We start from the raw sequence: 12,531 nt of genomic DNA, 5'->3' as shown, positions 1-12,531 counted from the left end.
TCCCTCAGGATGCCATCGAGGCCATTGCAGAAAGTGCATTTAAAACATCTCCGTACCCTGTGATCCTGTCCTTCGAGAACCACGTGGACTCGTGAGTATTTGGTGATTGGGAGAACTGGCTGCTGTGTCCAGAGCAGAAAATACACAGGCAAGGGCTGCTGGGTTTTAAGAGAGTGCTGAGCTGAAGTGAAGCATTAATTGAGGTCTCTGAAGCAACCAAAGGTGGGTCAGAGCTGAAAGATGAGCCTTAACCTGCAGAGTGGGGTTATCACAGTTGTGCAGCCTTTTACCTTAGGATTACAGAGTATGAACATAGGAGTTGGCTTGGGAATGGGACCTTAACATCTGCACAGCTGAGATGGTTTTCTGGGTAGAGGACATGGACACCTTTTGTTCATGCCAAACTGATTTTGGGCATTTGCTTTCCTCTTCACTCCTGCCTGATCTCTCTTAGGCCCAAGCAGCAGGCAAAGATGGCTGAGTACTGCCGAACAATTTTTGGAGACATGCTGCTGACAGAGCCACTGGAGAAATACCCGGTATGAGGAGCTGGGGCAGGAGACCACTGGCGAGGCCTTTCTGGAAAACCTGGTCACTCCTGGTGCTGGGAGGTGCCACAGCAACAGATACAATGCCATGGACATGGATCCTGGTTCATAGAGATAGGTGGAAAACTCCTGTTTAGCACTCTGTCACCTGAGGGGCTCTGGGCACTGAGCTCTGGGTGGCTAAGGATGTACAGAGGGTACCAGGTGTGTTCTGTATGTGACACTGGTCCAGCCCTGTCTGCCAGCACTTGGAAACAGGAGCAAAGGCCTAATCCTGCTTCTAGCCTGGAAATATTCCCTTCCAGGCACAGGTGGGCAGGTCAGTGTCATGTGCTTGGAAAAGCTGAGGAAAGCTCCCCCTGTGCTTGACCTCAGTCTTCATCTTACCTGTACAACAGGTATTTCTGTGGCCCCAGTGACACCTTTGGTGAGACAACTGCCCTGCCAGGAGACATGGTTTTAAACATCTGAGCAGGATCTGTGTTCTGCAGGACATGAGGCAGATCCTTGGGGTGCACAGAGGAGGGATAGCTGAGGTACCTGGCCCAGGCATCTGTTTGAAAGCACTGAGACCCAAAGAAGAGCTGGAAAGAAGCAGTGAGCCAGCAGCAACTGCCCACTGTCCAGCCCCATGTCCAGGCAATAGGAACAGAGGGATGAGGGGGGAACAGTTCAAGAGATCAGCTAAGCTATTTATTTTTGCTGTCTGTGCAGTCTGTCACATGTCCTTGAGCCATCTCCTCTGGGATCTTTTTTAAATCTGCTGCAGGCAGTGTTTAAATGTGGCCTGAGTACTGAGGAGGGACTGAGGATCTGGGATATAATGAGAGAAGTAGGTGGAATGGGAAGCCAGAGGTATGTGGCTTCAGGCCATCTAGGTGTTTTTTTTAGCAGAATGGGTGGCTAGGCAGCATGGCAGAGCTGAGAGGTGCAAAATGCTGGTCTGAAACCACAGGTGAAATCTTAGGAAAAATCTGCATTGATCTAGCTGGCAGATGGAGGAAGTTAGGAGTATAGTGGGTGAGAGATGTGTCTGTGCACTGGCAATTGGCCAGGGGGACAGGAGAGGTCAGTGTTTGAATTCTGTGATGAAGTTTATCTGTTACAGCTGAAGCCAGGAGTTCCTCTCCCAAGTCCTAAGGATCTCTTAAGGAAAATCTTGATTAAAAACAAAAAGAACCAATCTATGTCTGGGAAGAGGCAGAGCTCTTTGAAGAAAGGGAGGAATGCGGAACCAGAAACCACTGAGCAGCCAATCTCTGTGGATGCTGAAGATACTGGTAAGTCTGAAGGGAAAGTGGAATAATAAAACTGATGGGCAAAGGCTTCTAAATCACTCAATACTTGGTGAGCTTGGGACAAGCCAGCACTAGTAATTAAGTCAGTTATTCCAAGCAGCAGCAGAAAATTGGAAGAGAAATTAAATCTTCAGAATACTTTGAACACTTAGTCCAACCAAAAGAGAAGATCATTTACCTGCCCATCAGGTCATCCCTTAGTGATCCACTGATACACTCTGGCTTTTGGGTTGAGGGAAGGGGAATAATTTGTTACTGCTTGTAGCTCTCTGATAGCCACAAATTCACCACAGCCTAGTTCTTCACCATGAGGGTCTTGGAGGTTCATAAAACCTTCAGCCCCTCTCTCCTCCCTTCCTATCACCTCCTGGGCTCAGGGCCCCTGTGGTAGAACAGTCCCAGTCATGGTAAGAACACATGATGTCATGTGAGGACAAGGTGAGCATCACTGCAGAACACCTGGAAATGGGCATTTATTCCCACAAATATATGTGACCTAGGAGGGGAAACTGCCCAGTGATTGTTGCTCCTGAGTGTGAGGGGAGCCTGCAGCCGGAATGGTTTGGTCTCTTGGGTGTGCTCATCCTCAGTGTACCAGTTCAGGTTTGGATTTGGCCAATAAAATTGTAGGATTCTTCCCCTCAGTGTTCCAGCATTACTTGGTGGTGAAGTTTGGCAGAGCCCTCCACTGCCAGCAGCCTGCAGGGTCCTGTCTGTGTCCTCCTGATCCATACCACTGATAAGGGCCTGTGTGCTTAGTCTGGGCAGGTGATGTGGCTGAAGAGGAGCCAGAGGAAGAGGATGAACAGCTCAGAAATCTGGATGAAGAGGAAATTAAAAAGATGCAGTCAGATGAGGTACTGTCACTGTTGGTTCTTTTCCTTTTCTGTTTGGATTTTTGCTGGCTTCCATTTTTCTCTGGGGCCTCACCCTGTTGAATAGAGATGAACCCAAAGTGCAAAGGGGAATGAATCTGTGGGGGACTTTCCATCACCCACAGGACAAGACCTTTGCAGTAAAAACTGAAAAAGAAAAATTTTGTTGCAAGCATAAAGAATGTGGCAAAGGAGTTACTGCTGACTGTGTATGATTTGGAGATAACTGTTTGCCTGGGGGGTGTTGGAGAGGCTTAGCCTTGGTCTGAGAAGTTGTTACTGAAAGTGCTGCTGCTGAAGGGGGAGGGAGGAGATCAGCATTCCCTTGAATAAAATATCTGATCTGTTTCCCATTTCCATCTCCCTGGTATCCTTTGGAGAGGAGGAAAAACAATATCCCCATTTATCCCAGACTCCATGTTCTGAGGGGTCAGAGAGATCCTGGGCTGTGTACATCCTCCCTGGAACCTCTCCATGTGCCTTAATTCCATTTTTGCCCAGCCACATGGAGATCCTGTGCCCCTGCTCACCATGGAGCTGTAGGACTGGGGAGCCAGAGAAACTGGAGCACTTTGGTCAGGGCAGACACCAGAGCTCTTTGAATGGGAGGCCCTGGTGCAGTTTGTTTCATCTCCAGGGAAGGTCTCTTCATCTGTTCCCTTTTGAATTGTTCTCTGCTCAGGGCACAGCTGGCCTGGAAGTGACGGCGTACGAGGAGATGTCCAGCCTGGTTAACTACATACAGCCCATCAAATTCAACTCCTTCGAGCTCTCTGCCAGTAAGTCAGCCTCAGTCCCTTTGGAATGCAGGCCGAGTGCTTCCTGCCTGTGTCAGTGCCCGTGCAGAACGGGGGCTGGGCGTGCCTTGCTCCTGAATGCAATCTCCTGTTTCTAGAGAAGAACCGGAGTTACGTCATCTCTTCCTTCACCGAGACCAAGGCTTGTGATCTAGTGAGCAAGTTCCCTGTGCAGTTTGTAGAGTATCCTTTTGGCAGCCCTTTCTCAGTGCCATTGGGTGCTTGGAGTGTGAGGGAGATTCCTGACAGGATGCATCCTACTGTAGCAAATGTCAAGGCTGCCAGATGCTTGTCCTTAAGTGAAAAGTGTATGGACAAGGAGCCTGAGTCTCCCTGGGGTCTTGTCTGGAAGGCTCTGAGCATTTGGCAGCAGAGCTCCAACAGTTTTTATAATGGGAATAAGTGGGCTGGCCCCAGGACACAACAGGAATGGTGTTTCCTATAGAGCTTGTAGATACAACAAGTGGCAGATGAGCCGCATTTACCCCAAAGGCACCCGGATGGACTCGTCCAATTATCAGCCCCAGATGTTCTGGAATGTCGGCTGTCAGATGGTGGCACTCAACTTCCAGACCATGGGTGAGTGTCAGGGTGTGCTCCAGCCTCTGAGCAGGTGAGGTCAGGCACTGCTGGTCCCCAGGTGCTCCTGGTCTCTGTCTCTTCCTTTTCTGCCATTTCCCTGGTCATTGTTCCATGAGCCTTTTCCCAAAGTGCTGTTCTCCTCTGATTTGATCTCCCACAGACCAACAGCACTTTTCCATGCCCAGCACAGACCTGGCATGCACACATATGGACTGCTGTCGCCCTGTGTCCGGGCACTGTCCCTGGCTGTCCTTTTCCACAATGTCACACTGAATCATATCCATGAGGGCACCTGCAGCTCCCATCCCCCAAGTTGCTACCTCTACAAGGAAGAGGCAGAGCTCCATCTGGCCACAACACTGACCTGTCTGTGCCATTATTTCCAGAATTTTGACCTGATCAGGGAGGAAAGGCCTTTCTTTGCTGCACAACCAGCATAAGAAGGAAAGAAAAGCTTTGAGAGAAAGCTGTACCTTACCCCTCTTCCTTCCTCAGAGGGCTGTGTTATGTATAGAGCATAGGAGACAAAAGGGAGCGAGTGCAAGGTTGGTTCTGAAGAGGATGGCAGTGCAGACAGATGCAGCAACCACCAAGCAGTGTCCTCACTAGTGTCAGACAGAAGACAGCCTCAGAGGAGGCCCAAAATGAAAGGGGGAAGGAGCAGAGGAGCTCAGACAGTTACTTATTCCCACCCAAAAATAGCAGGTGGTCCTTAAAGCAGGTTTTAATTTAGTTCTGCCCATGACTTAAGGTGCAAGCACAAGCAAACCACTTCCCTTCCTTACAACAGCTGCTGTAATACTTTTCCCTGTGGGGTGCTGAGAGGCTTAATTAGTTTTCAAGATAGCTTTGTGAGCTGGGGCTGGCAGGGGCTGGGAGCTTCCGGCAGCTTTCAGCTCCCTCCCAGCACACGGGCTGCCTGTCCCCCCCAGCCCTGTCTCACTGTGTTGCTCTGCTCCCAGATGTGCCCATGCAGCAGAACATGGCCCTGTTTGAGTTCAATGGGCAGTGTGGGTACCTGCTCAAGCACGAGTTCATGCGGCGCCCCGACAAGCAGTTGGACCCCTTCTCTGTGGACCGCATCGACGGGCTGGTGGCCACTACTGTCTGTGTCACGGCAAGTACAGCCTGGGGACCCTGTCCTCTGTCACCCAGGGGGACTCTCAGCGCCACATGAACCCATGGAGTCCTGTGAGAAAGCGTTACTGTGGCAACTCCCAGGCTTGTCGCTATTTTAAATTAATCATAATCACATGAAAATGGAAAATGAGCATCTGCCGTGCAGAGGGAGCCAAGGCTGTGCTGGTAGGGAGAGAGGAAGTGCTGAAGCAAGAAACAGAGGTGAAGGTAAAAGAAGAGCTGGAGCAGAAAAGCTGTTTTGGAGTGGGAGAGTGACTTTAAGGTGAAGGAATGGGTGGGTCCCTCTGTTTTATTCTTCCCAGCAGTTGCTAACTCTGTTTGTTTTGTTCACAGGTACTCTCTGGTCAGTTCCTCTCGGACCGCAGTGTGAAGACCTACGTGGAAGTGGAGCTCCTTGGGCTGCCAAGGGATGCCAAACGCAAACACAGAACCAAACTGACCTCCACAGCCAACTCCATTAACCCTGTGTGGAAGGAGGAGGCTTTTGTTTTTGAAAAGGTGAGAACATTTGATAGTAATTTAGGCAGAAAATCCTTAAAGCTCCTGATGGCTATGAGCATTGGCTTGGCAGAGGTCAGTGCCAGCAGAAGGGACTCCCCTCTGGAGACCTCTGGCCTGGCTTTGGACACTCTCAGGTAACAATCCAAACAATATCCAAAACAACTCTGCATCAGTATTTCCCAGAACAGACAAGGGGTAGCTGGGAATGGTTCTGGAGATATCAGACATCCAGTCTCCCCTCTATGATGCCCTCTTCAGACCGATCAGTTTGGAAAACTTCCAGCATCAGAAAGGAACTGAATTTCTGTGGTTAAACTGTCAATGAGAAACAGCCAAGCTGGAGCAGTAATGGGACCAGTTTTCAGTTGTGCCAAAACATGGAAAGCTGCCCTGTCTCTTCCCAGGAATTCAGTGATCACCAATCCAGCTGCAGGGCACAGGGAAGATAAATCAAGAATACATTATACAATTCATCTGTCAGGCACAGTATGAAGCTACAGATATTTTCAGCCTACTTGGCTAAAATATCCTCCTTTCAGAAACGCTCTGAGGCTTCACTCCTGGCAGGATAATTTTGAATTCATTTTATGGCACAAGAATACAGGGAAGGATGGAGTCAAAAGCCTTTATTAACAATGTTACCATGTTTGCTGAATTATCCATTTCAGTTCATTCCAGTGAGTTCTTCGTGGAAGCAGTGGTTTGGAGGGTTTGTTGCCCTGTTTTTGTCTTTAGGTAACCTGTGATCCTGGGCAGGCTGAGAAGACTCTGTTTGGTGGAGTTTCTGGGCATTCAGAAATAATATCTACGATAAACTGTGCCCTTAAATTACAAGGATTACAATTTCCAGGATGGCACTGCCATCCTGGAAGAGATGGAATTGTTTGGTTGGAAGGAGTAGGATGCTGCTATGAGGAGTGAGGTGAGGACACTGGTGCCTTACTCTGCTTTTCCCTTAGATCATGATGCCTGAGTTGGCATCTCTCAAAATTGTGGCTTGGGAAGAAGGAGGGAAGTTCATTGGCCAGCGTATCATTCCCATCATCGCAATGCACCCAGGTAAATCAGGGGAAATTGCTTCAGCTTTTTGTGCCCTTCAGACCTGTCCAGTGGGAGCCATAAAGACCATACAAGCAGCTGCATACTTTGCTCCTTAATCTCCATGCCCACTGGCAGAGGAACCTTGAAATCCATCTTTTTATAGCCTTGGCTTTATCCCATGATATACAGGCTCCTCCTGTAAAGAGGAGCCTTGGGCTGCTGGAGCAGACAGGGAGGGACAGGATGCCACCAGCTCAACTCCCTCCCCTCTGTGCCCCAGGCTACCACCACGTGTGCCTGCGCAGCGAGAGCAACATGCCGCTCACCATGCCCGCCCTCTTCGTGTTCCTGGAGATCAAGGACTATGTGCCAGATGCTTGGGCAGGTAGGGAGCGCTGGAATGTGGGGGGTGTGTGTGTGCGCGCGCGCTTCTGGCCTCCTCCAAACTCTGATTCAGAAGTATTTTTCCAGCATGGGAAGTGCTTTCCTGCTGCACCCTCAATTCCTTGTCAGGGTGGGACTTGAGTGCATGCCAGCATCCTGTCACAGCCTCGTTGCCTTGGGAAGAGCGTGGAGGCTCCCACTGCAGCTGTGCCTGCACCTGAGGCACAGTGCAAGTGGACCAGGCTCCAGGGTGGAATGGTCAGCCCTACCCTTGCTCAGAGGCAGGGAGAGGTTTCCTTGAGAGAATAGATGACATCTCTCAGGGGCTGCAGAGAACAGGGCCTTTAGGGAGGTTTAAGGAGTGATTCTCTTCCCTACTGGAAGAGAAGGGAGGTTCTTGCTGGTACTGGGGTATCTCAGAGATACGGGGACCTTCCTCTGAGAAGGGTCAGAGCTGGATGTGACAGAAGCCTCACCAGAGGGATCAACTGTCATGACCAAACCAGAGTGCAACAGCATCAGCCACAGGAGCTCTTGTGAATACTTCTCATGTTTGCTCTCTCTCTCCCTGTGTTCAGACAAATAAACCTTATTCACTGGGGAAATCCTGAGAAATTTGATTTATCACATTTTTATTACAAAGATGAGGTTTATACAATGTTGGGCTGGAATTGGAGCAAGCAGCTGTGCAGGTGGGAAAAATCTTAACCTGGCCCTGGCTTTTGGGAACAGAGTTCCCAAAATCACTTCACAGAGCTACCCTGAACATCAGTTGTGAGCCATGGCCTTGGACTGGCACTAAGGTGAAGGAGGTTCCCTTCCTCCCTCCCTTGTGCTGTCAGGGAGACTTTGGTTACAAGCAGAGAACACAAACTATTCCTTCTTCACAGTGTCCTGCACTGGGCAGGGAAACGAGTCCATGAGTTGTTTGCTATCCAAGCCAAGCCCTGCTCTCTGTTTCCAGATCTCACTATTGCCCTCTCCAACCCCATCAAGTTCTTCAACCTGCAGGACAAGTGCTTGATGAAGCTCAAGGATACCTCAGGGGAGGTGAGTTTTTCCAGGTTCTGTTCTCTAGAGCACCTTGTATGGATTCAGCTTGAAATAATGGAGTTTTCATTTACCTCTGATCTTTGTTTTAGAAGCCTGGCACACAGACAAACCTCTCATCTGCTGAGACTAATGGGGTGGCAGGCTCCACTAGGAAACTCAGCATTCCTCCCTCTAAGAGGTCCACAGGTAAGTTTCCAAGAGTTTCCAAGCATTTAAGCATGTTGGCAGTTTAATTCATTCTTCTGTACTGACACCAACATCCTTCACACGGGCTGTGTTCTGGTGAGCTCTCCTCTGTCCCTTTCCAACCTGGACATCCAAGATGGGACAATAACAGGAACTTCTTTTGGGATTTCAGGAGCAGCAGCGTTCACCAAGGATGAGGCCATGTTAGAAGTAATGCAGATGGCAGGTAACTCCTTGTGCTGGTCACCTGGGCTGAGGCCCTGCCTGTCAATTTATATTTCCACATTAAAAAGACTTGTCCCAACCCTTCCTGATGTAGCCAGCACTAAAGATAAATCCCAGGAATCTTGGTGTTCCAGGACAGGTTTCCTTCAGCACAGCTGCACTCCCTCTGCAACATGTTGTTCACCTGCTTCTGGGTGCCTGAATGCAGTGTAATGCCAATTCCTGCAAACACAAAGCCTAATTGTGCCTGAAAATGAACTGAAGGCACAAGAGGAAACCTGTTTCACTCAGGATATGTTGGCAAATTACTGTTATGTACACTGCTTTTTTAGAAGTTATTCCTAAAGAAAAGGGTTTGCCAGGACAGAATATGTACCTGGGGAGAGGCATCCCAAGGTGTGGAGCAGAGGGGGCTCTGGTTTGGATGTGGTGATTGAGGCGCTTGTATTGGAGCTGTATGCTCCAGTTTCCCCACTCCAAGCCTTGGGAAGGAGCTGGCACTGTTCAGCCTTTTTATTTTGTGTTTCAGAGCCTGAGACAATCACCCTTGCTGAGCTGCAGCAGAAGAAGCGCTTCCTGAAGCTGCTCAAGAGGCAGGAGAAGGAGCTGAGGGAGCTGGAGTGGAAGGGAAGCAAACAGAGGGAGGAGCTGCTGCAGAAATACTCGGTGCTCTTTTCAGAGCTGGCCTGCTCTGGGGGCAAGAAAAGGACAATACGCACAAGGAAAACACAGAAGAAGAGGTAACCACAGCCTTGGGTCACCTTCCCAAACCAGACAAGGATCCCCAGTGAAACATGGCCTTCCCTTCTCTGCAGGAAGACGGAGCAGTGCAGGCATGTGCACATGCCTGGGTTGTTCTCACTGAGGGTGGGTGGGAAGGTTGGGATTGTGTTGGTGTGGCGAGAAGCAGCACGGCCCCTGTTCCTGTTCTGCAGGAGCGTGACCCCAGGTGATGCTGGTACCAGTGCAAATCCTGTGAAAGCAGCAGAGAGCATCAACTGCCACTGGCTCATGGAGCTGAGGGAGAGGCTGGAGAGGGACCTCATCCACCTTGGGGAGGAGTACCACAATTGCATCCGAAGGAAGAAAGAGCAGCACGCTACCGAGGTGAGGACTGCGAGTGTCACCTCAAAACGTGTCTTGGGATAGCCCCAAAAAGCCCAAGTTACTCACTAAACTGAGCTTGGGAATGTGGGCCCAGAACATACCTGACACATGCACACACCAGGTAACTGAGAATGAAGACATGAAGCTTATTATATGTCTGCTATTTTTTAAAACAAGAGTAGCATTGCCCTGGAGCACATCATGCTCCATCTGTTCCAGCTCTTCTGATGCCTTAGCATGGAGTTAATGTGGTGTTTAGTGGTTTCACACCTTGCCAGGTGCCACCTCTCCAGAAGCCCAGGAGCTGGGGTGATGTGGGGGTGGGCTGAGGGCTCACCAGTGGCACCATCAGAGCATGTTCTGCTGTTTGACTTGGTGGAAGTCAGAGTCCAGGCGAGGGGAGTCCTGCAGGCTGAGCTCAGCAAAGGCCAGAAGAAGCCATGGTGGTGCCTGGGGACAGAGTGCAGGCCGTGGGGGGTGGTGATGGTAAATCCAGCATATGCTATCTGTCCCAATGAAAGGGGAGTGATTCCAGGCTTGGGAGGCCTTTTCCCATTCGTGTTTTCTGAAGGAATTTGCACAGATATATCTTAAATCTTCAGTTCCCTGGTGCACCTTAGGCTTGACAGGCCTCTTGCAAGCTGTGTGCAACCCTGAGGGGAAGATAACACTTGGGCACTGGCTCACCTGGGAATCAGGTTTCTTACCTGAGACAGGAGCTAGGGATGAAACCTTCCTGTCTCACAAGTGCAGTCCACTGGCACAGTGGGGCCTGCATGTACAGCTGAGCTCACTCCGGTGCCAGTGTTTGCACTGAGCCTCAGGGTTTCAGAATTTGTTGCTCCTGGAATTCAGTGCAGGGAGGTGTACAGCTGGCTTGTGTGCAACTGGATGACGTGCAATGTCTCATCCTGCTTTGTTCCCTTTTGGTTCTTGTGTTCATCCCTTAAACAGCAAGTTGCCAGGATCCTGGAGCTGGCCAGGGAGAAGCAGGCAGCTGAGCTGCGGGTGCTGAGGGACACATCAGAAAGGTAAATATGGCAGTGGAATCACAAACAATGCCAGGTTCTGCTCCAGGCAGCACTTTCTGCTAGATCTCACAGCTCTGCTCTGCAGCCAGGGAGGGAGAATGGTGAGAAATTGAGGCAGGGGGATGTGACAGGGGATCTCACACAGTGGTATGGGGGAAGATGCCTCTTGTGATCTCCAGAACAGTGTTCCTGCCATGAGGCACTGAGCAGAATATAGTGTTCCATCTGCAGTGAGCAGCCTGGAGCCACTGATGGGGAAGGATAGGAAATACACTGCTGGTGCCTGGCTGCCACCTCTGGCTCTTACAGTCGAGACCTCACATTAATCCCTTCCAGGGACTGATGTGCTCTAAGTGAATTGACCATCTTGCTCCAGTATTGAAACTAACTGGCAGAATCAATTGACCAGTTTCTAGCCAGACATGTATCCATTTGTTCTTACAAGAACTTTGCCCTGAAGCTGGAATCCTCACTCATTCCTACTTCCCATTAAATGTCGTCTCAGTCTTTAGTTGCAAATTCATATAAAACTGCCTCTTTTGTGTCTGTACCAAACCAGAGTCCATTTACTCAGCTATTCAGCATATTCAGGCAAGTCTAAGGAAACAGGTGAGTAGCCAGGTAATGTTTTGCTGACAGTAGGATGTCATTAGTATAGTCACATCTCCCTGGCTGGGAGAAGCTCCAGAAAGATTCCAAGATCTGCAGCAACAGGCAGTGAAATGGCAGTTCAGTTCAGCAGGAATAAATATACAATAATGTGAATGGAAAACCCTGGCCATAGCCCACCAGTGCACTGGTTTTGGCACTCAGGTAAGAGATCTTCAGCTGCTGTGGATGTTCTTCATTCCCAGCTCTACAGTGGCCAAAGTGGCAAACGGGATTTTGGGAATTGTACAGGGAAACAAAAAAAAAGATTGAGTCAGCCTTGTGCCACTGGATCCATCTGCATAGAGCTGTCCCCTTCTCAGTGTGCCATCTCAAACAAATGAAGTCTTTGAAAGGCCAAGAAGAACAGCCAGCACTGGGGAGGAATTTGTGCACAAAAAGGAATTAAATGGGACAGCTAGGAGAACAGATGTTTGAGGGAATGTGACAGGAATGTGTAAATCATGAATGGTCTGGAAGAGGGAAGTGATTGCTCACTGTTTCTCAGTGGAAAGAAGGATGGGACATCCAGTCAATGTCTTGGGCGTGTCTGTCACGTTGTGTATAAATTAAGTGCTGTTCTTCTCACAGCAAAGAGCTGTGAAATCCAAAAGTGAAGGTAAACTCTACAGTACAAGTGACATCATGGAACATGATACCTGTATAGATACTGGAGGAAAGACTGGAAACTGGGAAGGTGGAGGAGGGAAAATTTCCTGTACATTTGTTCTTTCTTACACTTGCCTTTAGCATATGCTGCTTCCACTGCTGGGCCAGGACATATCCTGACTCAGGACTTAAAATATCCTTGAGACTCCAGGCCTCCTGCTGCACAGTCTCCCACATTTGGTGTTTCTGGACAGTGGAACACTCCAGAAGGCTGTGGCTGGAGGACTGCTGTGCTGTCTGGGGCTGGTAACCAGGCTGTATCTCCTCTCTTCTCTCCACAGCAACATTAAAGACATTAAGAAGCGGATGGAGGCAAAGAGAGTGGAGAGGGTCCAGGCCATGCTGAGGAATACCAGTGACAAGGCTGCTCAGGAGAGGTGGGGGAGTGGATGTTCCTGGGCTCTGCCCATGCAGGGTCTCCTGCTGACTTGGAAGATGAGAAAGTA

At 49.7% G+C, this 12,531-nt stretch overlaps 1 protein-coding gene across 3 annotated transcripts in view; it reads left to right on the top strand.

Annotated features, from left to right (window-relative positions):
* Positions 1 to 12,531, top strand: part of PLCB2 (phospholipase C beta 2) — a 42,082-nt gene that overhangs the window by 25,450 nt on the left and 4,101 nt on the right. For all 3 annotated transcript variants that reach the window (XM_059474754.1, XM_059474753.1, XM_059474752.1), the window contains 18 exons: positions 9 to 91; positions 455 to 539; positions 1,657 to 1,828; positions 2,606 to 2,703; positions 3,404 to 3,500; positions 3,617 to 3,701; positions 3,973 to 4,097; positions 5,063 to 5,217; positions 5,574 to 5,738; positions 6,701 to 6,800; positions 7,063 to 7,167; positions 8,131 to 8,216; positions 8,309 to 8,405; positions 8,578 to 8,631; positions 9,160 to 9,370; positions 9,566 to 9,737; positions 10,692 to 10,768; positions 12,367 to 12,462. In XM_059474754.1, the coding sequence (XP_059330737.1) occupies positions 9 to 91; positions 455 to 539; positions 1,657 to 1,828; positions 2,606 to 2,703; positions 3,404 to 3,500; positions 3,617 to 3,701; positions 3,973 to 4,097; positions 5,063 to 5,217; positions 5,574 to 5,738; positions 6,701 to 6,800; positions 7,063 to 7,167; positions 8,131 to 8,216; positions 8,309 to 8,405; positions 8,578 to 8,631; positions 9,160 to 9,370; positions 9,566 to 9,737; positions 10,692 to 10,768; positions 12,367 to 12,462 (2,063 nt within the window). The remainder of the gene's footprint in view (positions 1 to 8; positions 92 to 454; positions 540 to 1,656; positions 1,829 to 2,605; positions 2,704 to 3,403; positions 3,501 to 3,616; positions 3,702 to 3,972; positions 4,098 to 5,062; positions 5,218 to 5,573; positions 5,739 to 6,700; positions 6,801 to 7,062; positions 7,168 to 8,130; positions 8,217 to 8,308; positions 8,406 to 8,577; positions 8,632 to 9,159; positions 9,371 to 9,565; positions 9,738 to 10,691; positions 10,769 to 12,366; positions 12,463 to 12,531) is intronic.

This window comes from Ammospiza nelsoni, chromosome 6 (assembly GCF_027579445.1).
Source record: "Ammospiza nelsoni isolate bAmmNel1 chromosome 6, bAmmNel1.pri, whole genome shotgun sequence".
Lineage (NCBI taxonomy): Eukaryota > Metazoa > Chordata > Aves > Passeriformes > Passerellidae > Ammospiza > Ammospiza nelsoni.
Note: the sequence above shows the minus strand (reverse complement) of the source record. Positions and strands in the feature narration are given on the sequence as shown.